At 43.6% G+C, this 27,320-nt stretch overlaps 1 protein-coding gene across 1 annotated transcript in view; it reads left to right on the top strand.

The window, feature by feature from the left end:
- EMP3 (epithelial membrane protein 3 (MAM blood group)) overlaps positions 1-25,469 on the top strand; it is a 54,334-nt gene extending 28,865 nt beyond the window's left edge. The window contains exons 2-5 of the mRNA XM_075838862.1: positions 9,131-9,227; positions 10,919-11,021; positions 21,786-21,926; positions 23,857-25,469. Coding sequence (XP_075694977.1) covers positions 9,150-9,227; positions 10,919-11,021; positions 21,786-21,926; positions 23,857-24,026 — 492 coding nt within the window. The 5' untranslated portion in view covers positions 9,131-9,149 and the 3' untranslated portion in view covers positions 24,027-25,469. The remainder of the gene's footprint in view (positions 1-9,130; positions 9,228-10,918; positions 11,022-21,785; positions 21,927-23,856) is intronic.
- Positions 25,470-27,320: the final 1,851 nt, after the last annotated feature.

The following is a 27,320-nucleotide window of genomic DNA, read 5'->3' as shown; positions in this document are numbered from 1 at the left end:
CAAATTCTGACCCCCACATCAGCATGGCGCCACAGAAATCTGGAGTCATCTGACCAGGCGATGTTTTTCCACTGAAAGTAATCCAGTTTTTTAACTCTTTTGCCCGATGGAGTCTTACTTTTCTGTTTCCCTTAGACAGCAATGCCACTCGAACTGGTCGTCTGCTGTTATCCATGCTAAGAAATGGAGAGTTGTGCGTTCGGACACATTGGTTGGAGCCAGAGCCAGCCTTAGGTTGGATGGCGCCCTGTGTGGGACTCTCTATTGCTGTCCTCCACAAACCAAAAATTAACCACATATATAGACATAGGTATTTAGACAAACAGGCAAATATATATACACCCATTCTGGAATATATCCATACATAAAGGTAAATATAGAGACAGACAGACACACACACACACACACACACACACATATATATATATATATATATATCTATACATATATATAGATGTGTATATATATAGGCACATAAATACAGAGACAGGAACATATGCAAATATTTAAAAGGCAGAAATATACAAGTACAAAGACACATTGACATACAGACCCATATAAACCCACACAAGCACACATATACACAGTACAGATAATGTAGTAGATTTCACATGCAGTCCTATGTAACATCATAGATAACACAGTGGTAACACTGAGTACAGGTAATGTAATAGACATGTAATCTGCAGTCCTATGTAACACCACAGATAACACACAGTGATAACTCTCTGATTACAGATAATGTAGTAGATGTTACCTGCAGTTCTATGTAACACCACAGATAACAGAATCTGATAGCTTTACCCACACAGGCACATATAAATACACCCAGAGACACACACACACATATATATATATATATATATATATATATATATATATAGGGGAGAGTATATAAGAGCCAGCAGAGTATATAGCGGCAACAGATTATTAAGGGGAACGCAGAGTATATAAGGGGCAGCAGAGTACACAGGGGCAGCAGAGTATATAGGGGCCCAGCAGAGTATATACGGCCCAGCAGAGTATATAAGGGCAGATAGTATATAGGGGCAGCATAGTATATAGGGGCCAGCAGAGTATAAATGGGGCAGCAGAGTATATACGGGCAGCAGAGTATATAGGGGCCAGCAGAGTATATAGGGGCCAGCAGAGTACGGATTTACTCATTTTTATCTCGACTGTGATAACTTGCTGCAGCATGATATCACACAAGAGCCATTTAAAGTCACTGAAAAACTCAAGATAAAGGATCTTGCCACTGTTTAGTAAATGCTTTAAAAGTCAAGGTAAAGACGGTTACATCTGTATATAGGGGGCAGAAGAGTATATAACGGCAGCACAGATATCTTCATTTTATCTGTTCTTTAATATTGAACACACACACTTACAAAGAGACATAAACTCATACAGACACATACATACTGGAATATATACACACACAAACACAGAGACACTTACCATCCCTCCTTACTGACAGGATCATAGGCTTCTTGAAGGACAGGCTGTGAGTGGAACTTCCTCCTCTGCTCTTGCTCCTCGACTCCTGTTAACTCTGTGTGTGTGTGTGTGTGTGTGTGTGTGTGTGCAGAGCCCCCTAGATGCTGGGAGGGTGCAGTTCCCTGTGCACTCGCACAGGTCACACACCCCTAGAGTGGCCCTGGTTGGAGGACCAGCGGTGTATTCGGTTGCAATTTACTTAGCTTTGCACCGCCTGTTCATCAGAACGATTCTTGACATCCTCCTCTGACCCCTTTTTTTGCTAAGTTGTTTACGTCCACATGATCCCCTGTCGCTGGATGTATTTCCTCAATATACCATACAATGCATTTTTTCGGTATACTCTCGAAAACTTTGCGCAAGAAAAGCACACAAGGTTGGCAGTTTTTGAAATACTGGCCCAGCTGATCTAGCACCCATGATCATGCCTCATTTGAAGTTGCTCATATCGCTTGATTTTCCTATTCTAATGTGGATTCATACTGAAACTGATCCACAAAAAACGAACTCACTTAATTTTATGCTGCACTCCAGGGTTACGTGTCTAATTTCCACACAGGGAAGCTCCAATCGTGGAAGGGTTAGTGTGTCTAATAAAGTGATATATATATTGTTTATGTCTGTGTGTTTTTGTGTGTGTGAAAAGGTGAGAATCAGCAGTAGACATGGCATCAACACCGAGGGCTATGTTAGTAATTTGGAGCACTGTGAAAGAGCTAAAGGAAGAAATGTAGAGGTGTGTGTAATGATGGGGAAGGGAGACATACAGGTGAGCCCTAATCTACCCACCACTCAGTCCCTGCCTACTTGCAACGGCCCGTCCTAGGCGACGGCGTACAACTGGGCAACGGTCCCTACGCTCAATAAGTGCACGACAGACAAACAGACCAGGGTACACAGAAGCTAAGGGAAATGGGACAGTTGCCCACGGCAACACCGTGAGCAACAAGAGTAGTAAACGAGCCGAGTCAAACCAGGAGTGTACGAGGTACCAAACGCAGAGCAGGAGAGTAGTGAACGAGCCGAGTCAAACCAGGAGTGTACGAGGTACCAAACGCAGAGCAGGAGAGTAGTCAGTAAGCCAGGGTCAATATGAAGCAGGGACAAATAGTTCAAGCAGCAGCAGCAGCTGGGCCAGGAAACAGGAGAATCACAGGCAAAGGAGGAGCAGGAAATGCAGGTATAAATAGACAGAGGGCGGGAGCTAGCTCCGTCTGGCCAGGCTGTGATAGGCTCTCCCACTCCTAAGCCTGCCAGCCTGAGTGGTAGAAGATGGAGTCACTCTCTCAGCAGGTGCAGACAAATTATCCACGGGCGTCGACACAGAAGCTGTGTCTGGCAGATCCTTTACAGTGTGACTAAACGGCAAAAAAGAAAGGAATGGAGGATAGATGAGAAAATGACAGAAAGCCCAGCTGTAAAAAAAAAAGGCATAATTCTGACACGTAGGGAATGAAATATAAAAATTTTGAGAACGTGTAAAAAAACATAAAAAGAAGTAACAATAGAAACAATATTAACCATAGGTAAAAAAGTATACATACACATAGGCCATTTTAAGATTGGGAGCGTTTAATTTATAAAGCAGAGAGTATAAAACAAGAAATGACATAGAATAAGGCTTTTGTTATTGGTACTTTCCTACGAGTTGTCTCTTACAATAGTAAAGCATCATGTGTTGCAGCCAAGATGTGATAGCAGCTACTCAAAAGACAACACACCACATTGTTGAACAACAGCAGCTTTACAGTAATGCAATGTTCTTCCAGTGAGAAGATATTCATGTTACTAAAACTGCAGTCAAGTCAAATATATGCGACAGTTGTCAGGCAGCCAGGTATCAGAGATGAGCAAATCTAAATATTCTCCTCTCTGATGATTCTCCAAAATTTGACCCGCTTAAAATCTCTAGCCTGGTGAAACATTTCTACCATCTCTAGTAACATATAGACCAGGTCTAGAGTGTAGTAGATGCAAAATGTGGATAAATGCGGACAAGGACTCTGATGAAAATGTGAGATGAATAGCTGGTCATTATGCCAGCAGTTATTTAGTAAATCTAGGGAAGATATCCTGTTACAGTAGACAGTGCTACGCCATATTTCCAAATGCAGGGGCATAGCTAGGGGGGCTGGTCCGGGATGTCCCCTGGGTCCTATGTGTCAGGGTACACCAACAGGCCGCTCTGCCTTGACCGGTGAAGTTAACAGAATCTTTGTCCCTTGTAAAGGAATTCATAGCTATAACTCTGACCAAATGCATCTCTGTCCCTACAGTGTCACTGGGAAAATTGTTTAAAGTAAATTATTTATTGTGACTTTCTGCATATTTTAAGAAGAGTTTATGTTCTGTTTGTCGCTGATGAATGTGAACTCTGAAGATTCTAGTAAACGTCTCTGCCTTGGGCACATTGGTCTCATCTGGCTCGGTATCAGGGAGGCATTCCTGCTTTATTCCTGTAAACAGTCGAGCAATTGACAAATAGTCATACTTTCCTAGCTTGAAACTCTTAACTTTAGCAAAACTCCCCTGTGCCTCCACACAGTTAGAATTCACTGAAATGTTCACATATGTCATTCATATTTTGGGTTGTGGAGGCGCATACAAATATAAAATAGTGCCCAGTTACTTTTCTGAAACATTGATCAATGGTCTAATATGTAATATTGTATCTGTAACTTTTTCTCTTTTCCCTTTTAATGTGCAACTTGTGTTACTCTGGACAGTTATGGATTATGTTTACTTGGAGATAATAGATTAGTATTTGGTTGAAAGATATGGAAGATTCTACCTTCGGATATAGATTTAGTTGTCCCAAGTACTTCCATAGTTATATAAACACATGAGGTATCTGGTGGCCTCAAATATTCTTAAAGATTTATTTTATTAAGTAGAATATTCTTTATAATACATGTCCCTGCTGCAGAACTTCTTTAAGAAGAGGATGTATATTGATTGACTTTTAAAGGGTATTGACGTTATAGGAAGTGAAGGCATATCCCTAGAATATGCCATCATTTCATGATCATGGCGGTCTGAAGTGTGAGACCCACGCAAATCATCTGAAAGAAGCCCCATTGGTTTCTTCCCTGCTGTCTCCATTCAAGAAGAAATCTGTGAAGGAACTGCAACGTTAAATCTGAGGATTAGTAGGGCTATCAGAAGTTGGACACCAACTGTTCACAAAGTAATGTCATAGCCTAGTAATGTGCCATCATTTCTAATGGTGTGAAAAACCCTTTAAGTTTATAATAGTACAGAATATTTTAAAATTCACAGTAGGATCTTAAATTACAAGTATGTTTTCCGTGTGTAAATAGGCTTTCTAATCCCCATTCACATGCATCATACTGTATTTTGTTGCGGCTTTTTAGTGCAACATAAATCTGCAGGAAATATGTCATGTGTAAAAAGCAAAAGAAGTCAACAGGTCGGCACTACTTACCGTCCTCACTTATCTTAGGAGCGGGTATGTCTCCGGGGGTTGATATATACAGTGGCATAACTACCGCTATAGCAGCCGTAGCGGCTGCTACGGGGCCCGCGGCATGAGGGGGCCCGTGTCGCCCGCCGGCACGGGCCCCCACCATGGCCGGATGCTCCGCTAGCTGCCGCTATGGCTGCTACAGCGCGACGCCACTGAACACTACGGCAGAGCAGGGAGGTATCTCCCCGCTTTGCCATTAAAGGGGTTGTTCCTACATAAGACATGTATCCCCTATCCACAGGATAGGGGATACATGTGTGATCGCTGGCAGCGATAGGGAGAACGGGGGACCGAAAGTTCCCTGAAGTTCTCCATGAGAAACCTCGGACTTCCGGGGTCTGTGTCGGCAGCTCCGTAGAAATGAATGGAGCGCCGGTCGCGCTTGTGCGCATGTGTGACCAGCGCTCCTTTCATTTTTATTGAGCTGCGCAGACGCCGGAAGTCAGAGGTTTGTCATGGAGAACTTCGGGGGACTTTCGGTCCCCTGTTCTCCTTATCAGTGCCAGTGATCACACATGTATCCCCTTACTTGTGGATAGGGGATACATGTCTTTTGTAGGACACACTATAGTTCTGATTTTTTTGGGGGGTTGGGGCAGCATGGCGTTACCTACAGGGGGGGCTGTATGGCGATATCTACAGGGGGGGCTGTAAAAAAGGCACTATCTACAAGGGGGGGTTGTGTGACACCCAGGGGAGGGGGGGCCCCAGTCAAAAGTTTGCTATGGGGCCCAATCTTTCCTAGTTACACCCCTGGATATATATATATATATATATATATATATATATATATATATATATGCACAGATGACGGTGGTGCTCAGCTAAATGATAAGTATCCAGAGAAGAATGAAAAGCAAAAAGCAACAGTTCACCATCCTGCATTAAAATCGGGACATTGAAGTGTTGTTACACAAAACAGCTGGAAACATCCTCCCTCACCCCCTTGTCCATGAGCAGAAATGAAATTATTTTAACGCAGGATGGTGAGTTGCTTCTTTTTGCTTTTCATTTTTCTCTGGATTGTTGAATTTGTCATGTGTAAACCTCGCCTTACACTTCTGAATGAGGTTCTGCATCAGTTCAGAAAGTTGCCTACCATAAACCATTTTGGATTGTCATCATCTCTTTGTGTGTCTGAAGTAGGGGCAGAGGGGAGTAGCATTGGCATAGAGGATAGTTTAGTGTATGTTTAAGCACATAAAAAATGAAACTTGTCCAGAGGAATAAAAATGGCCAAAGAGGGGGAGAAAACCATGGGAAATGCAGAAAACGCAGCAAATCCAAGTCAGAGGGGGCAAAGGAAGAGTGTGGTGATGCTGAGCCTTGTGTGTTTTCCTAATCCAGACGTGTGAGCGAGCTGCTATATACAGTGCTGTGCATGCATGACCGGCCTTAGCGGTGTGCGACCTTTGAACAGGGTGCATCACTCCAGCAGGTGGAAGGGGGCGCTGCGCTAGCTCCCTTCCCCTGCTTGTTTCAGAAGCGCCTGGGCCTGGCGAGTCAGCAGCTGCCTTTCCGCCCGGGCGCTTCTTCTCTCAGTGGCGTAGCGACGCCACTTTCAATAGTATTCTTGTACTTAGGACGCAAATACTATTGAACACTATAGCAGAGCAGAGAGGAATCTCCCTGTTCTGCCATCTACTAGCGCCACTGTAGCTCCCTGAAGGAGCGGAATCCCCGTGTGGCCGGGGATTCCGCTACTGGACAGAGTGCTTGATGTCTCTGTCCATATATGGACAGTGACATCAGGGGCAACTCCTGAAGAGAAATCCCCGTCCAAAGCGTTGCCGACACTGTGAGAGGGGATTCCACTCTAGGAGAAGCACCTGATGTCTCTGTCCTTTTATGGCACTATCTGCAGGAAGGGGGGGTGCTATCTACAAGGGGGCTGTGTGGCACTACATACAAGAGGGTGACTGGCACTACCTACAAGGGGGCTGTGTGGCACTACCTACAAGGGGGCTATGTGGCATTACCTACAGGGGGCTGTGTGGCACTACCTACAAGGGGGCTGCGTAGGACTACCTACAAGGGGGCTGTGTGTCACTACCTACAAGGGGCTGTGTGGCACTACCTACAAGGGGCTATGTGGCTCTATTTACAGGGAAAATCTATGAGTGGCGGGCTGATGGTCATTTTACTGTGGGGGACTGATGGTCTTCAATTGGTTTCCCCCCTCTGACCTCTAATTGAAATTAATAGCAGGCAGAAAATACTTGTGGCTCTCGTTTGGAGTGCTTTTTTGCCTGCGTCTTTTGCATTAGCATAAATGGCTTTAAAAAAAAATGCAAAAAAACACCGTCAGATAACGCTGTCAATTCTAAATCTGCCTTACACAATCCTCTGTGTGATCATACCCTCAGTTCGTCGTGGGAACGGGGCCTGGGTGAGTCAATTTTTTTTTTGTTTGGAGGCACTGTCTACAAGGGAGAGGTAGGGTGCTATATGGCACTGTCTACAGAAGGGAGGTGGGGGGCTGTATGGCACGATCTACAAGGGGGATGTGAGGGGATTTTATGGCACTGTCTACAAGGAGGAGGTGGGTGATTATGGCACTGTCTACAGGGAGGTGTGGGATTATGGCACTGTCTACATGGGGGAGGTGGGGGACTGTATGACACAGTCTAAAAGAAGGAGGTGGGTGGATTATGGCACTGTCTACGGAGAGGCTTTATGGCACAATCTACAGGGGGGGACTATATACAAGGGAGTGGGGCGGTGTGTGGCAGCCAGGGAGGGGGCGTTATACTGTGTGGAGGCCACTAAGCGGACACTATACTTTGTAGGGGCATTACAGGGGGCAATATTCTGTGTGTGGCACTTAGGGGGCATAATACTGTGTTGGCACAATTAGAGGACACAATACTGTGTCCTTGAAGGGGTTATAATAAATTATATTATTAACTATTATTATTATTATTATACTGTATGGGGGGCACTAAAGGTGCATTATACTGTGTGGGCAACTATATATGGCATTATACTGTAGGGGGCATTATACTTTTTTATAAGGCATTTTTTTATTATGGGGTGGGGTGCCGAAAGATAATTTTGCACGGGGTGCCATCTATCCTAAGGCCGGCCCTGATTCCAATATCAAAATATCCCATATATACAGATATTGTTATTATTATTGAGCTTTTTTTATTATGTGTTTTAATGTCAATTACATGAGGTAGTTATGATGACATAAGTTAAATATTGGAGAGTGAAAGTTCCAGATTTGTGACCAGGGTTAAAAAGAATATTTTTTAGCGTATTACATTATTGTGGTCCGCTGTTATATATGACTGCAGAACCATGAGTACAAGCTGTGACCACTACACTGAAAGAGGCAAGTCATTTATTTGTAGTGTGGTATGTCTATGTTAATATATTCTGTTCATAAACTGTACAAGTTTAATTAGAATTTATGCTTTTTAGCCTACTACTCCGTAAATAACTCTTGTGAGTGTGACCGTGTTAAATCTGCATAGATTTAAGATTAAAGTCAGGAGGTTTTGATAGTTAGTTGTGAGACTAAATGCTGTTATTAGTGTTTTGTATGATCTTGAAATTTATTAAAAAGCTTTATATAACTAGAACAAGTAGTGTCGTCAGTGTCAGACTGGGGTTCCTTGAACAACGGAAATTCTTTTGGGGGCCCACGGTTCAACCATACAGAACATGTGCATTTCTACACAGGACGTATCATTAGTATGGCCAAATATGTTATTTGTGAGTCCACTCATAAGAAATAGATCCTAAAGCGGGGGATTGGCTACAAAGTCTGCTCCAAATTGCACTGTCTTTAGCTGGACCTGTAGGGTCCATTATTGTGTGAGAGCCTGTGCCCTTGAGAGGATCCTCTAGTAATCTGATGGGCCAGTCCAACCCTGAGTGTCTTACCTCTATATGTGCTTGTTATTTAGACTGTGGAGATTACACAGATTTGGACTTCTCCACTCTGTCCAATTACCTGGATCTCTAATGCTTGTAAAGGGATTAAAGGGGTTATCCCACTCTATAGCAAATGGGACAGTCTTTCAAAAATATGATGATGATGATGATGATAGCACAAATATGGTGTCTGCTGTCCACATGTGGTTCTTTACGTTCTTTACAATGTGTAATATGAGGTCATTGATCATTGTTTTTCTGCAGGTTGCTTACGGATCCGAAAATGAGTCTTCTACTCTTTGGTGTAACTGCCCTACACATCACCATCTTGATCATCCTCTTTGTTGCCACCCTTGACAGTGTAAGCAAATAAATCAAAATCAACTTACTACTAATAGAAGTATCAGCATCATTTATAAGAATTAATATATTAACATAAGGACTTCTCTATTCACATAAGTCGATGTTCACATCTATTTGTCACCTGTGCTGTAATGGAACAGACGACAAATGTCTAAAAAAGACTGATACACCGGACAACAACAGTTACCATCAGTCGCTTCAGTTTTTCCACCCATTGTCTGATTCACTTCAATGGATGGAAAAGATCAATCCCATCGGACACTGGTTACATTGAAATGGACAGCCATTGTATTGATCCATCAAATCTGTCATTGCATTGAATGCAATGTTAGTATCCAGAAGAGACATTCGATTGGATGGTTGACGTAATTTGCGCTTGAGCAGAGAATTTTACCTGCAACACTTTCCTGTCCATTGCAAGCAACATTAGTCACCATGGTTGGGAAATAACATATCTTGCCCTATAGCATCTTCTTAGCCACAAACCTTTTCTAAAAAAAAAACAATGCTGGAGCTGACTGTATCTGAAGTAAACATGTTCGTAAGCACATACTATCAGCAATATTTTCTCATGCCTTTTTTCGATATTTCTTTCATACATTTTACGGGTCTTAGATATTTGCAAAATGTTAATCAGGAGATCCATGTGACATGAGGATTCTTAGTCTTTAGCTGTCTTTCATTCCATATTTAGTACAGATATATTCCATATTTAATACAGTATCTACAACCATTTCATACCACAGTTAGTAACATTACTGTAGTGTTTGTTGGAGCATTTATGTAAAGCATCCGGAGCATGCACAATCATACTGTCCCTCACTGCTCGCATGAAGGGTACTCTAAGAAAATACAGTAGCAAGCAGTCAGGAATAGATCCACTTTTATGGGCTACTTGTTTGCCTAGTTGGCATCCATTATTCAGATAAAACTTTTTTTAATTGCACATAAATATTCAAAAAATTAAAAAATACATATTCAAAATTGTCAGCCATTATTATTATCCTCACTGATGTTGATCATCTCTGGCTGATATAGTGGTCAAGAAGGCAAAAAAAAAAAAAAAAAAGGCTTAGGCTTTATGCACATGGTTGTGTTACAAAGCCAAGTTGTACAGAAAAGAATAATGGCATGCTCCTTTGGATGCTGTCTTATAGGAGTATTCGTCCCTAGAAATATGCTACAAGGGGAGAATACGATGCCTCACAGAGGCATCATATGGCGGCACACGTGTTAAATCAGTGAGTGGAGCGGCCGGCAAGAGTTTAGACCAAGATAAGCTAAAATGGGCAAGATGTTTGATAAAATAGGGGGCAGTACATTCAATTCTGTAAGGTTGGGGGTGCACCGTTTTAAAACTTTATACAACATTAATGGTTATTTACTAAAATTTAAAGGGGTTGTGTCACCTCAGAAAGAATGATAGAATATGCCACCAATGTCTGACCGCTGTGACCCCTGCCTTCATCACTAGATCAGTGGCACTAGGAAATTCTTCCATAACCACATATGTATATTGTTAGAAAATAGACTGGGTTAGAATGAAGCAACCTGGTGTATTTTCTCTAGCAGAACAGCACTGGATCATACCATATATCTCCGACTGCTCGTACCTTCATTTACAGCTTCTTGAAGTGAAAACATAAAGCAATGTACAGTCTAACCTTCCTGTCTTTATTGTGATTCCAGTCTTGGTGGGTGCTCTCACAAGATGAGACTCTGAACTTATGGCATGACTGCATTTTTAACAACAATTCGGAAAGCTGGGTTTGCACTTCAGTGTCTACAAATGGTAAGTTTTAGTCACATCAGACGTCATGATATAGCGTTTGCATGAAATTCTTGTTGGCGCTAGAAATGACCAAGTGTAGTGGCAAAGAGTGGCATTTTTATACCTCATGTCTTTTCTACTATTGATCAAAATCAGCCATAGACAATACTGGATAACGGTCCCGTTATCCATCCAAAATCACATTAAATCACTAATTAACTTTATATTATTGCCGTATATTTAATAGGATTTTCCATCCCAATTATGTGACCGCATTGGTGCAAGGGGAACAGGATCCATCAATCTGTTTAGTTTGGAGCCATAAAAGGTACCCATACAAGTGCATGGAGCCTTATAATACATCCGTATGCCTCCAATTTCATACAGAGGTTTATATACAGAATCTGATGGAGGATGCTGCAATTTTTTTCAGTAAGATCCATTTCTAACAGATGCTGTTTATATGAACATTTTCTCCCCTAGCTCTGTACATATGGCACCCATCGTAGTACTGGACTGCGTGTGCCGCTGCACAGCCTCCATGCCAGGTGTATGGGACCGCACATGTTGAGGTCATTTTGCATATTTCTGTTGAGGTTCTCGCATTTGCAAAACCGTGTAAGAATAAAAAATATATAGATTCAACCAATGGGATTTTACAAAGTGTTCCTGTTATATTGTAGTTATTATGCTGCGGCTTTAGTGATATATTGTATTTTTCTAAAACTAATGCTCTCTGTGCCACGGTAATTTGCACCTAGACTTTTAAGTGGAAAAACATAGCTGCATTAAAAACAAAAGTAATAAGGGGGAGGAAGTTATGTATGGAATAAAAGGAAAATGTGCAGGGAAAATGCATCAAAACCACACGTCATTTTAGTGCCGTTCCAGAAAACCGCATGAAAACCACATAACAATACCTGGACAGTCAGTAAAAATAAGGGACTTTTTTCCAGTAACTGTGAAACATATTTTAATACGTCTGTGATTATTTTCTAAACTGGAGGAGCTTCTCTCTTGATTTTAGTTATTATCCTTTTACAGTTCACAGTAAATTCTGCTAATGTGTTCATATTACTATTTTGAGCTATAGACATATAGAACTTGTCATCTGTATAAAACACTTTGGTTCATAATCTTTTTCCGTAAAGAATGTTGTCTATCCTTGAATTTTACGATTAGTTGTCCAGAAAAAAAAACAAAAAATCTGGTTGGCAAACCTGGGCTCAGCATACACTCCTTAACATTGAAATTGCAACACCAAGAAGGAAAAGTTCTTGAATTGTAGAAATTACAGGTTCGATAGACATGTTCAATATCGAGTATGAGCGCCACACGCAGAAATACACGCACTTACACGCCTTGACATACTCTCAATGAGGTTATTAATAGTTGTCTGAGGAATGTTATGCCACGCTGAATGCACTTGGACATGCAAATCATCAAGATTGGCTGCTGTCAGCTCCCTTTGCAATTGCCGACCAATGACGTCCCAGATGTGCTCGATGGGAGACAAGTCCGGAGATTCTGCAGGCCATGATAGCACGTTGAGGCCACGCAGGCTGCTCACAGTCACGACCGGTTTTAGACAAAGTGTGGCCCTGGGCAAGGTTAAAAGTGGGGTCCAAAATGCTGAATTAGTGCCTGGTCACATCTGCATCGGGGTTCTATTGATGGCTTCCGTCAGACCTTTCTGTCAGGGGAACCCATGAACGCAAAGCAAACAGAAATCACAGCTTCTATTTGCATTACCATTGATTTCAATGGTAATGTTTCAGTTCCAAATGGTTTCCGTTTGTCTCCATTCTGTAAGGTTTCTGTTTTTTGGGTGTAAATAATAGCGCAGTAAACTAAAATAGCGCAGACGCAACTGAAACATTACCATTGAAATCAATGGTAATGCAAACAGAAGCTATGGTTTCCGTTTGGTTTGCGTTCATGTGTTCCCCTGACGAAAAGGTTTGTCGGAAGCCATCAATGGAACCCTGACGCTGATGTAAACACTCCCTTAGGGTAAGGCCACACGTCGTTAACGTGGTTTTGTTGCGTTTGAATACCGCATGCGGTCAACTGCATGCGTTTTTTGTATCTGTAATGCTGCAGTTCTGGTGCGTTTTTAAAGGAAATAATTGATGGGTATAGTTTTCACCCGTGTTGAAGTTTGTTAGGTGCTTCCTGTATATAGTTCATTACAATGCATTGCAGAACTGTTAGCAAAAACGCAAGCAGTTCAGCAACAACTTTGGCAGCGCGGTCATTAACTGAATGCAGTCGGACATTATGAAGATGCAGTTAACTGCACAAAAAACACATTGAAATATAATAGCAGCAGTCTGTCCATAACAAACATTTCACCATTGACTTCTATTGAAAAAACTGCAACATAAACGCACCGTGACTGCACCGTGTGGCCTTACCCTTACTGCATCAATAATACAGTCAATTCAGAAAGTGGCATGCAGAGAACTGTATCACTGTAGTCTAGCGCGTCCAGGAGTGTTGCAAGACCCAAAGCATATGTCCCCCCTCTCAGACAAAAAAATTATCTATATACATATACAGTTATTAAATCATTCCACCATACCAGATTAAATAATACCCCCCATACTGTTACTGAATAATACCTCCACACCATAACCACATAGTGACGGAATAATACCCCCATACTGTTACTGAATAAAAACCACTATACTAAGACCAATATTACCATCATGTAGTGACCATACAGTGGAAGATTCCAGTTATACACAGGGGCTCTGCAGACGATATATGTGATTACAGCACATTTATATCTAGTGACTCACAGGTGGTTTTCTCTGATTAGAGTCGTTCACTATCCCTTTTTTTGTCCATCCGGCCCAGACCACTGTGGCGACTTATTCCAGCCACAACTCATCTCTGCAGAATTTGACACACAGGCATGTTGGTTTCTCGCTTTTCAAGCACCCTCCACACATATACCCCATCCTCTAAACAAACTCATGATGTACAGTGCCCCAGATGGTAATAATGATCCCTAGGTGCTCGACACAATAAAAGTGCTCAATCAGTAATCGTGCCCCCTTTGTGCCCCCTGTAGATAGCACCACACACAACCCCCTGTAGAAAGCGCCACACACAGCCCCCTGTAGATAGCGCTACTGTCCCCCCTTATATATATAGTGCCAGACCACCCCCTTCTTATTAGATAGTGCCACACAGCCCCTCTTGTATATAGTGCCACACAGCACCCCTCGCTTGTATATAAAGTGACATATAGCCCCCATTGTATAATGTGCCACACAGCCCCCCTTGTATATAGTGCCACACAGCACTCCCTTGTATATAGGGCCACAACCCCCCTTGTATATAGAGCCACGCAACCCCCTTTGTGAGTAGTGCCACACAGCCTCCCTTGTATATAGTGCCACATAGTCCTCCCTTGTATATAGAGCCACACAACCCCCTCCCTTGTATATAGTGCCACAAAGCCCCCTTCTATATAGTAACACGCAGCACCCCTCCCTTGTATATATAGTGCCACACAGCCCCATTTATATAATGTGCCACACAGCCCCCCTTGTACTTTATATAGTGCCACACAGCCCCCCTTGTATATAGTGCCACACAGACCCCCTCCCTTGTATATAGTGCCATAATGCCCCCTCCCTTGCATATAGTGCCACACAGCACCCCCTTGTATATAGTGCCACACCCCCTTGTATATAGTGCCACACAGCCCCCCTTATATATAGTGCCACACAACCCCCCTTGTATATTGTGCCACACAGCCCCACTTATATAGTGCCACACAATCCCCCTTGTATATTGTGCCACACAGCCGCCCTTGTATATAGTGCCACAATGCAATGCCATCCCCTTGTATATAGTGCCACACAGTCCCTTGTATATAGTGCCACACAGCCCCCTCCCTTGCATATAGTGCCACACAGCCGCCCTTGTATATAGTGTCACAATGTCCTCCTCTTGTATATAGTGCCACATATACCTTGTATATAGTGCCACACAGCTCCCTCCCTTGTATATAGTGCCACACAGCACCCCCTTGTATATAGTGCCACCCCCCTTGTATATAGTGCCACACAGCCCCCTCCCTTGTATATAGTGCCAAAAAGCCCTCCCCTTGTATATAGTGCCACACAGCCCCCCTTGCATATAGTACAACACAGCCACCCTTGTATATAGTGCCACACAGCCCCCTTGTATATAGTGCCACACAGCTCCCCTCCCTTGTATATAGTGCCACCCAGCACTCCGCCTTGTATATAGTGCCACACAACCGCCTTGTATATAGTGCCACACAGCCTCCCTTGTATATAGCACCACAATGCCCTCCCCTTGTATATAGTGCCACAGAGCCCCCTTCCTTTCTTATAGTTTCACACAGCCCCCCCTTGTATAGAGTGCCACAATTCCCCCCTTTGTATATAGTGCCACACAGCCACCCTTTTATATAGTGCCACACAGCCCCCTTCCCTTGTATATAGTGCCACATAGAACCCCTCTCTTTTATATAGTGCCACACAGCACCCCCTCCCTTGTATATAGTGCTACACAACAATCCCCCGTATATTGCCACACAGCCCCTCACTCCCTTTTATATAGTGCCACACAGAACCCCCCTTGTATATAGTGCCACATAGGCCCCCCTTATATAGAGTGCTACAATGCCCGCCCCTTGTATGTAGTGCCACACAGCCCCCCTTGTATGTAGTGACACACAGTCCCCCTCTCCTTGTATATAGTAAATACCCCAGGTATTTTTCATTATTACTTATATTTGCTTCTTTTGGACACAGCCGGGTCTTTGATGCTGGGAGAGCATGGTGTGTTGTTGTTTGGCTTAGCAAGCAGGGTAGCCCGCTCTATGAATTATCAAGGCGTCACAAATAGGCTTCTACCTGGCTATACACGTTGCGCCTCATGACTTACACACGATCCCTCCATGTTTCACACACTTGCACCCCATTATTCATTTATTTTTATTGAGGCACTTTACTCATTACTGCCCCCTATATTTCACTTATATTATTACACTTGCACATACACTATTCATTTATTATTCTTTACTACACATCCCATGCACCACACACCACTCCCCTCAAGACTAGTGGGAGTGGCTATTATTATTTAAAGCACCTGCTCACTCTCCTTCATCAGCGTTTCTGACCTGGCTGTGTCCATTTGTAAGTATGGCCTTTTTCGGTGTTTTTGTATATATGTCCCCTTGTTTTTATCTGTTTTGTCTGTGCATCAGGAGCTTTTCGTTCCAGTTAGGGAGTTAGGGACTCGCAAGTCTGGGGATACTTGTCGTGGATTGCGAGCTTGCGTCCTTTTGGCCAAAATGATCACTAATACCCCAGGTATTTTTCATTATTACTTATATTTGCTTCTTTTGGACACAGCCAGGTCTTTGATGCTGGGAGAGCATGGTGTGTTGTTGTTTGGCTTAGCAAGCAGGGTAGCCCGCTCTATGAATTATCAAGGCGTCACAAATAGGCTTCTACCTGGCTATACACGTTGTGCATCATGACTTACACACTATGCCTCCATGTTTCACACACTTGCACCCCATTATTCATTTATTTTTATTGAGGCACTTTACTCATTACTGCCCCCTATATTTCACTTATATTATTACACTTGCACATACACTATTCATTTATTATTCTTTACTACACATCCCATGCACCACACCACTCCCCTCAAGACTAGTGGGAGTGGCTATTATTATTTAAAGCACCTGCTCACTCTCCTTCATCAGCGTTTCTGACCTGGCTGTGTCCATTTGTAAGTATGGCCTTTTTTGGTGTCCTTGTATATAGTGGTACACAGCAATCCCGCCTGTATATTGCCACACGGTCCCCCTCCCTTGTAGTTAATGTCACACAGAACCCCCCATGTATATAGTGCTACACAGCGCTTCCCCTTGTACATAGTGCTACACATCTGCCCCTTGTATATAGTGCTACACAATGACCCCCCCGCGCCGTTGTATATAGTGCTATACAGCGCACCCCCCTTGTATATGGTGCTACACAGCAATCCCCCCCTGTATATTGCCAGACCACCACAAAAACTAAATTAAAAGTTTTTAACTTACCTTTCCCGTGATAGACGGAGCGATGCACACCCTCCAGGCGGGATGCATACGCAGACCAACGTGATGCAGTGATGTCATCAAGCTGGGCTGCGCAGGGATTCTTATCAGCACCTTAAAGGCTGCAGCCCTAACGTGAATACAAGACACAAGTGAATGTGGCTGTCGCTAGCAACGGGGCCCCCTCCGGTGCTAGTAACAACAGCGGGCATGAAGTGGCATGTGCCGCCCGGCCAATAAATGCTATGGAGCTGGGCGGTGCGGGCCCAATATCAGCCGCGGGCAAGGGGCAATAAGAGGATGGGCCCCTGGGCAATGGCCGGTTTGCCCCCCTAACGCCGGCCCTGCTCACAGTAGCACGAGTAACATGTTCTGTTGAAAAACTGCTTCTGGGACACTTTGGAGAAGTGGAAGGGTCCGGCTACCGTACTTTATGCCACCTCACACCATAATCCCGGGAGTAGAACCGGTGTGACGTTCCCTTGTAAAGGCCGCTTCATGGTGTTGCCCACGTGGTCTCCAGAACCATCTCCAGCTATCATGGCATCCAAGACAAAAGCGGGACTCAACACTGAAGGATAGACCTCCATTCCAGCCAGTGGCGTAACTACCGCCGTAGCAGCAGTAGCGGCTGCTACGGGGCCCGCGGCATGGGGGGGCCCGTGTCGCCCGCCGGCACGGGCCCCCACCATGGCCGGAGGCTCCGCTAGCAGCCGCTATGGCTGCTACAGCTGGACCCCACTGAACACTACGGCAGAGCAGGGAGGTATCTCCCCGCTCTGCCATTAAACAAAAGACATGTATCCCCTATCCACAGGATAGGGGATACATGTGTGATCGCTGGCAGCGATATGGAGAACGGGGGACTGAAAGTCCCCTGAAGTTCTCCATCACAAACCTCGGACTTCCGGGGTCTGTGTCGGCAGCTCCGTAGAAATGAATGGAGCGCCGGTCGCGCTTGTGCGCTTGCGTGACCAGCGCTCCTTTCATTTTTAGTGAGCTGCGCAGACGCCGGAAGTCAGAGGTCAGTCATGGAGAACTTCAGGGGGACTTTCAGTCTCCCGTTCTCCCTATCGCTGCCAGCGATCACACATGTATCCCCTCTCCTGTGGTTAGGGGATACATGTCTTTTGTCAGACACGCTGTAGGTCGCATTTTTTTGGGAGGGGGAACGCTGTATGGCGTTCCCTACAGGGGGGGCTCTGTATGGCGTTCCCTACAGGGGGGGGGGGCGCTGTATGGCGTTCCATACAGGGGGGGCTCTGTATGGCGTTTTCTACAGGGGGGCTGTATGGCGTTACCTACAGGGGGGGCTGTATGCCATACAGCCCCCCCTGTAGGGAACGCCATACAGCCCCCCCTGCAGGGAGCCCCATACAGCCCCCCCTGCAGGGTACGCCATACAGCCCCCCCTGCAGGGTACGCCATACAGCCCCCCCTGCAGGGTACGCCATACAGCCCCCCCCGGCAGGGAACGCCATACAGCCCCCCCTGCTGGGAACGCCATACAGCCCCCCCTGCAGGGAACGCCATACAGCCCCCCCTGCTGGGAACGCCATACAGCCCCCCCTGCAGGGAACGCCATACAGCCCCCCCTGCAGGGAACGCCATACAGCCCCCCCTGCAGGGAACGCCATACAGCCCCCCCTGCAGGGAACGCCATACAGCCTCCCCTGGAGGGAACGCCATACAGACCCCCCGTAGATAACGCCATACAGCCCCCTCTGTAGATAACGCCATACAGCCCCCCTGTAGATAACGCCATACAGCCCCCCCTGTAGATAACGCCATACAGCCCCCTGTAGATAACGCCATACAGCCCCCTCTGTAGATAACGCCATACAGCCCCCTCTGTAGATAACGCCATACAGCTCCCTTTGTAGATAACGCCATACAACCCCCCCTGTAGATAACGCCATACAGCCCCCTGTAGATAACGCCATACAGCCCCCTCTGTAGATAGCGCCATACATCCCCCCCTGTAGATAACGCCATACAGCCCCCTGTAGATAACGCCATACAGCCCCCTGTAGATAACGGCATACAGCCCCCTCTGTAGATATCTACAGAGGGGACTGTATGGCGTTATCTACAGGGGGGCTGTATGGCGTTATCTACAGGGGGGGCTGTATGGCGTTATCTATAGATGGGGCTGTATGGCGTTATCTATAGATGGGGCTGTATGGCGTTATCTATAGATGGGGCTGTATGGCGTTATCTACAGGGGGGGTTGTATGGCGTTATCTACAGGGGGGGCTGTATGGCGTTATCTATAGATGGGGCTGTATGGCGTTCTCTACAGGGGGGGTTATATGGCGTTATCTACAGGGGGGGCGCTGTATGGCGTTATCTACAGGGGGGGCTGTAAAAAAGGCACTATCAGGGGGGGGGTTGTGTGACACCCATGGGAGGGGGGCCCCAGTCAAAAGTTTGCTATGGGGCCCAGTCTTTCCTAGTTACGCCCCTGATTCCAGCCTACATTGCCGTCTTGCTATGCACCATGATAGCCTTTGAGATCAGTGGCATGTGGTCAGTGTAATACCTGTAGCTTTACGTCTGGCTCCTAGCCCAATGTTGTGCAAATACCTTCTGATGGTTTGTGTGTAGACATTGGTTGGCACCTTAGGCTTGGACTGTGACGTCCAATTTCACTTGCAGTACAGAATGGATCACTATGCGCCATTTTTCCAATCAGACGATACGTCCGTGCGAAGGTTCGCCTCTGTGCACCTCTTGCTGTCATTCCCATTCATTGTTGTTCTCCCAACAAACGGGACACTAAATGTTAAACAGTGGCTGACATCACAGCCTAGGTCTCTCAGTTCAAGGATTCTTTCCCTCTCAGATTGCGAAAATGGACAAAACTGTCACATCGACGAACAGGAGGCATCACACAATCATCCCACACCACTCGATCCAATTTTTGAGGTTTCCTGTGGATAAAAAACTTTGCTTTTAATCTGGAGTTTATACCCCTTCCACATCCCACAGATTGTAGCAAGGTGCTTGAAAATTTGATAATTTGCAGATCTAAGCGACACCTGCTACTTCCTCAATTTGCATAACCTTATGACTTGCCCTTCTTGGTGTTGCAATTTCAATGTTGAGGAATGTATGTATTATGACTAAGGGTATGTTCACACGTGCACGTCCGTTACGGCTGAAATTACGGAGCTGTTTTCAGGCGAAAATAGCTCCTGAATGGTATGTACGGGCGTTTTTCGCAGCGTCCATTACGGATGTAATTGGAGCTGTTTTTCTATGGAGTCAATGGAAAACGGCTCCAATTACGTCCCAAGAAGTGGCATGCGCTTCTTTGATGCGGGCATCTTTTTTACGCACCGTCTTTTGACAGCGGCGCCTAAAAAAAATGACCGTCTGCACAGTACATCGTAAAACCCATTCAAATGAATGGGCAGATGTTTGCCGACGCTTTCAAGCTGTACTTTCGGCCGTAATTCCAGGCGTAAAACGCCTGAATTACAGCCGTAAATAGTGCGTGTGAACATACCCTTACTCCATGTCATATACTCATGAGGGCTATAAAGTGGTTTACAGCTATAGATGCCAACAGCTTTAAGGAGACTTTAGAGACATGCTCTTAAAGGCTATGTACACCTTTTGAAATCAGATTAAAAAAAAATATATAAAATAGTCCATTAGCGTTATTTGTGCAACTTCCAAAATATATTTTATTAAAATTATTTTTACTTTTTGAGATACAGCTGTTTTGTATACTGTATATAGAGTATCTGTATCTTCGGCTGAATCCTGTATTCGTCACGTCAGTGGCACTGACTGGTTCGGTGTCAGCGGGTTCTGAGTGTCTCTGACACAAAGGATCGAGCGGTTATCAATCACATTTAAAGGCTATGTACACATTTCACATTTTCTTTTAAAATAAATTTGTTTATCAGTGTGATCGGTGCAACTTCCTAAATACATTTTAGTAAAGATTATTTTTACTTTTTGAGATACAGTTGCTTTGTATTTCTGTATACAGAGCAGCTGTATCTTGCACTGAATCCTGTATCCGTCAGGTCAGCGGGACTGACGGGTTCAATGTCAGCGTGTCCTGCTTAGATCGAACGGTTAATGATCACAGCTACGTTCACGACTTAGATGTGATTGATTACAGGTGGATCCTGCGTGTCTGAGGCACACAGGACTTAGCGAACAATACAGCTGCTGTGTATACAAAATACAAAGCAGCTGTATTTCAAAAAGTAAAAATATTTTTTAATAAAATGTATTTAGGAAGTTGTACCAATCACACAGATGCACATTTTTTTTTATATGTGTGTGTATATCCCGTATATCCTGCGGATCTGACGGATTCAGGTCTTAGCGAACCATACAGAATACAGAGCAGCTGTATCTGAAAAAGTTTAAGTATTTTTTAATAAAATGTATGTAGGAAGTTGTACCAATCACACTGATGCACAATTTTATTTTAAAAAACATATCAAAAAATATTTCAAAGGTGTACATAGCATTTAAATCCTGATTGTGTCCTCATTATGACAGCCAGAGTGCCCAATAAAAATGTCCCCATAACAATGCCAGCCAGGGTGTTCCCATGTACCCATCAGTATCTTAAAAAAAGAATAGTGATTACATTGAGAACCATGCACAGAAGTAGACGGTTCAATGAGAATTTGTAACTTGTGTTTTGTCTTCCTCAGAATGGTTCCATGCTGTGCAGGCTCTGGTAGTGCTCTCAGTCCTGTTTTCCAGCATTTCCTTCATGCTGTTTATGTGTCAGCTCTACATCATGGAGAAAGGGGGGCTCTTTTATGCGACAGGTGCCTTTCAAATTCTTGCTAGTAAGTATTATATCCTTGAATTCTACTTATTAACCAAGTGGAAATCTTGCATGGTTTGTCCTTTCCCAAAACCTGTTCCTGTGTTATTTATGGTGTTTCTACTTAGCATTATCTGATCGAAGTTTGGATTATGTCTCACAGTTACAAATGATTTTGAAGAGTTTTTGTCTTGATGATAAATCAGAGACATTGCATGAAAAGATGATGACTGATTATTTCACATAGCATTTGTAGTGGCAGCTTTTGCAGTTCAAAAGGGAATTAAATTCATTTGCTACTTACGGTATATACTTATACACTGATGCACATAATTTTTCAAAGTTTGATATTTAAAGAGATGAAGGGTTTAAAAGAGCAAATTCTTTATAAAACTCCACTGTTTCCATGGTAAGACTTATTCCACTGTCCTTGCACAACATGCTTCAACAAGGAACCTGACATTTTCGACCATAGTTGGCTGAAAGATTAAGCCGAGAATTGGACTGTATAGGGACATTTCAAAGAAAATATTATTTATCATGTTAGAAAGGTTTGTCAGAGGGACTAACCCTCTTCTTATCTTTTCCTTCCCCTTATAGTTGTTGATGCATGCAATGGTGGCGCAGGGGCACAGGCATTGGCAGCATCGGTTGATCTGGTAATAAAGAACAGCTCACGCGCCACAGGAGCGTCAGCGTAATGACGAGGATGCTCTCACACAGAGCAATGGAGGGTAGCTTCCATTGGCTGTGTAGGTGGTGTGGGCAGATCTATGCTGGTCTGTGCGTCACAATGCTACAGGGGTCTGGCAGAGCAGTGCAGGAAAGGGAGGACATATATAGACAGTGAGAACAGGGCAGAAAAGTAAGCCCCATTATAGGCTCTGATTTCGTCTGGCAAGTTTTGGCCCTGGAAGTGAGTGTGCAATGCATCCTCACTGTGCATATAAGTCTCTGAAGAGTCTGATAATGCCCCAATAATGCTACTGAGTAGCGGAACCTAAGCGAATATACTATAAGCCGTGAATTGCGCAGTAGCCAGCGTCATATTTGAGGTCCCTCTGAGAACGTCCTGTGACCCTGGGCACCAAAAGAAATGGTAAAGTAATTTCCGTAAGATTAGTCCTTTAAGAAGAATCTGTGTGATTTGTTCAAGTGCATAAAGAGTTAGGGGATGTTCACACGGCCTGTTTTCGGCCGTTTTTCGGGCCGTAAACCCCCGAAAAATGGCCCAAAAAATCGGAAGCAGAATGCCTCCAAACATCTGCCCATTGATTTTAATGGGAAAAACGGTGTTCTGTTCCGATGGGCCGTTTTTTTACGCGGCCATTTTGAAAAACGCTGCGTAAAAAAGGCCGCGGAAAAGAAGTGCAGGTCACTTCTTAGGACGTTTTTGGAGCTGTTTTTCATAGACTCTATAGAAAACAGCTCCAAAAATGGCTGTAAAAAACAGAGTGAAAATCACGAGTGGAATATAAAACGTCTGAAAATCAGGAGCTTGCCTACCCAGATAGTGGCTGCCAGCTAAGGGCGGTAGGGGTATTGGCGCGAAAGGTATCCATTGTACGACAAATCCAGCAGAGCGTTGTGGCTAACATTATGAACGGAAACCACGACGCAAGTATGAACATAGACTAATATGACTACAGTTATAATAGAAGATGTTTCCATAGCACCTGTTGGTCATCAGTGGTAATGCAGTCTTTTCCTCTTCCAACACATGCACATATTGAGCAGTAATGGTTCACAAGCAGTGCTTTACATTTCTAATACAGGGATAGTATGTTTATTAGAAGCAGTACTTATGGTAACATTTTTGTCATATTTATATAAAACTACAACCCTTTTAGGCTATATGAAATCCTTCCGTGAAATATTTTCATTGTGTTCTAGAAGGCCATCAGATAACATACGGAACGCGGACTAACTGACTGCTTGTATCATTTGTGCAGGTCTGGCTGTGTTTTCTGGAGCAGTGATCTATGCGACCCATGTGACAGAGTTCCATAAAGATAAGGGTGAAGGAGGATCCTTTGGCCACTGCTTTGTATTGGCTTGGGTGGCCTTTCCTCTCAGCATGTTGAGTGGTATCATGTACATTCACTTAAGAAAACGGGAGTAGCAAAAAAAATCAAAAAAAACATTTTCCTTGCTGCAACTGAAGAGACAGCAATATGGAGCATTGGACAGGCTCTCGAGTGACTACCTGTCCTGTGAACATGTGGCTCATTGTATTTGAAATGTACTAATAATATTCTTTATTACTCCCACTATATGGATCGCCACATTCCCAGTAATAATTGTCAGCTATTACAAAATATGATTTGTCCAAATGGCTTTTATAAACAGACCACACATTAGCATCCACCAGGAGAAGTATAACGCTGTTTAGATTTTATTTTCCTTTTTCTTGTCATATTGTTAACGTTTAAGATTGAAAAATTCATCCTACAAGAAATGCATCATGGATGGCTATATTTTTTGGGGCGATGCCACATCAGTGCTATCACAAGGCACCGGGAGGTAAGACGGAAGACAGCAGATGCTTCAGAAATAACATGCAAATAGCTTCTGTTTTTCCTACAATTGTAAATACTATAATATTCTATATATATTTTTACATCTAAAAAGGAGACTATAAAGGTGTTGTTTGCATTCAGGGCACAGCTCCAATTTAGATCCATGGTCAATTTTATCTTAGATAATTATACAACTAGCAATTCTATAATATAATGTGATTATCAGAATTGCCCCATCCACAGGCAGAACTAATGCGATAATTGTCCTGCAGGGTGGCAGAGTGTTTAAGGGTATGTTCACACAGAGTTTTTTGACAAGCAGAAAAAATCTTCCTCAAAATTGCTTATGTTTTTTGAGGACGATTTTGAAATGGAAGTTTCTATTGACGCTTTTTTTTTTTTACTCTTTTTTTTTTTTAGCCTGTATTTATGCGTTCTTTAAGCCATTTCTTTTATTATGCAAATGAAAAAAACGCAATCGTATTTTGGTCAAAAACCGTGTCACAAAACACTCCAAATAAACAGCGCGCTTTTTCTCTGCCTTCCATTGAATACAGTGGAGATTTAGAAGTAGAAAAAGCTCAGGGGGAAAAATGCCTCTACCTACCATTGAAATCAATAAATGGACATTTGGGGTGCTTTTTGGTGCTAAAGTCAGTGCCAAAAAACGCTGTATGAACTGAGCCTAAATTTCTCACTGCTGTCAGCAGAATACAGTCACCATTTACATGATTTCCTAACTGAATAGTCTATTCAAAGAATATACGCTTTCATAAAGAATGCCCATATTCTGCTGAAGGTGCCTACTGGGCAGTGCCAGGGAATTTAAATTCCTTACAGTGCTGCAGGTTAATATAAGAATGCTTACACTTGTACAGGGAGCCGTTTCTAGAGTAACATTATATTATAATGGTAAAGAGGTTGTATCATGAAGACAACCCCTTTCCATAAATATGGACGTCATAATCCCTCTATGAGCTGCTAACACAGAGAGACTCTCAGGCTGGATTCACACAAGCCTGTTCGGTCCGTAAAGGACGGAACGTATTTCGGCCGCAAGTCCCAGACCGAACACACTGCAGGGAGCCGGGCTCATAGCATCATAGTTATGTACGATGCTAGGAGTCCCTGCCTCTCCGTGGAACTACTGTCCTGCACTGAAAACATGATTACAGTAGGGGACAGTGTTCCACTGAGAAGCAGGGACTCCTATTGTCGTACATAACTATGATGCTAGGAGCCCGGCTCCCTGCAGTGTGTTCGGTTCCGGGACTTGCGGCCGAAATACGTTCCGTCCTTTAAGGACCGAACATGCTCGTGTGAATCCAGCCTGTCCATGGCAGATCCAGCCTATAAATGGCTACTATGTAACACTACATGCAACGGCCACGGCAGAGGAAATGTGTTGTCAGACAGGTCTTTCACCAGTGATGACACCTTCTTTTTAAAATGTGGCTGTATTTACTGTATGTGACAACACCTTAAATGTCCGATAACATATCATTATTATTAGGGGACTGCTAGTCATTCAATTTGCTAATATCTTGAGGGTGACTCCAAACCAAACTTTTTTGAAGCAAGTAAAAATAGAACATGACTTGCTATATGAGTTGAGTATTTAGCACTGACGTATAACATTCTCCATATACAGTACTTAGCAGTTTTAGTTTCAGTTTGAAAGGAAATGCTCGAACGTCCCCAAAAAAATTTGAGGGCATTAGAGGTTAGAAAGTGCTAAATTCCACAGTATCCCTAAAACTAGAAAGCAATACAACCCTCTATGCAATAAAGGAGCGCGGTGGCTCAGTGGTTAGCACTATTGCCTTGTAGCGCTGGGGTTCAAATCCAACCAAGGACAACATCTGCATGGAGTTTGTATGTTCTCCCCCTTCCTCCCACCCCCCAAAATCATACCAATAGGGAATTTAGGCCTCACGCACACATCAGTATTTGGAAGCCAAAACCAGGAGTGAGTCCACAACACAGAAGAGCTGCAAATATTTCCACTATAGGTTTTCTCAGTTTATATTCCACTACTGGCTTTGGCTTCCAAATGCTGACCAGAATACTGACGTGTGCATGAGGCCTTAGATTGTGAGCCCCAATGGGGACAGTAAGAAAGGACCTCTGTACAGTGTCACAAAATATGTTGGCGCTATATATGTAACAGAAATTAATAAAAGTCCAACTGTATAAACTTTATCCTTTTAAAAGTAATTGTGTTTTTCTAATCTGAAACTTTTATCATATGGAAATTAGTTTTATTAGTTGAGCACAGTCCTAAATAGAGACACTACTCATTGTTATCTTTATGAATTGCTTAAATTAACTTAAACTCTTACATTATTCTGGCAGATTGTTACCTATGTCATCCATACTGGTCCATTATGTTTCTTCTAAACGTTCAGCACAGACTACTTTTTGTGATATTATAAATATGTGCATTATTCTGCTTTAGGCTGGGTTCACACTGGATGATAGTGATTTCCATTCACTCCTGCAGTATGTAACATCTGGACTCTTTATTTTAAGCAAATAAAAAATGCAAAGGAAAAACCCACAAAGATGCCATGTGAACCTTGTCTTATACAGGTCTAATGCATTTAGAATCTTTTACTTTGGATGTTGAGGTTTGACTTGTAGGTTATCATAGAACTGTGCAAGGCCCTGTTCACACAGAGTTATTTTGCAGGCAAAAAAAAAAATCTGATTTTAAACTGCCTTGCACTTTTTTGCTGCTGTTTTCGCAGGGTCTTTTGCCTGCAGCCATTGAAGCTAATGCAAGGACCGTGGGCAAAAAATGCTGCAAAACAAAACATGCAGGTTTCTTCTGCCTCCCATTCATTTCAATGGAAGGTCAGAGGTGGAAACCGTGGCAAGAAAGGACATGCCACTTT

The sequence above is a fragment of the Rhinoderma darwinii genome, chromosome 10, assembly GCF_050947455.1.
Source record: "Rhinoderma darwinii isolate aRhiDar2 chromosome 10, aRhiDar2.hap1, whole genome shotgun sequence".
In the NCBI taxonomy this organism is placed as follows: domain Eukaryota; kingdom Metazoa; phylum Chordata; class Amphibia; order Anura; family Rhinodermatidae; genus Rhinoderma; species Rhinoderma darwinii.
The sequence above is the reverse complement of the archived record's forward strand: the minus strand, read 5'-3'. Positions and strand labels throughout refer to the sequence as shown.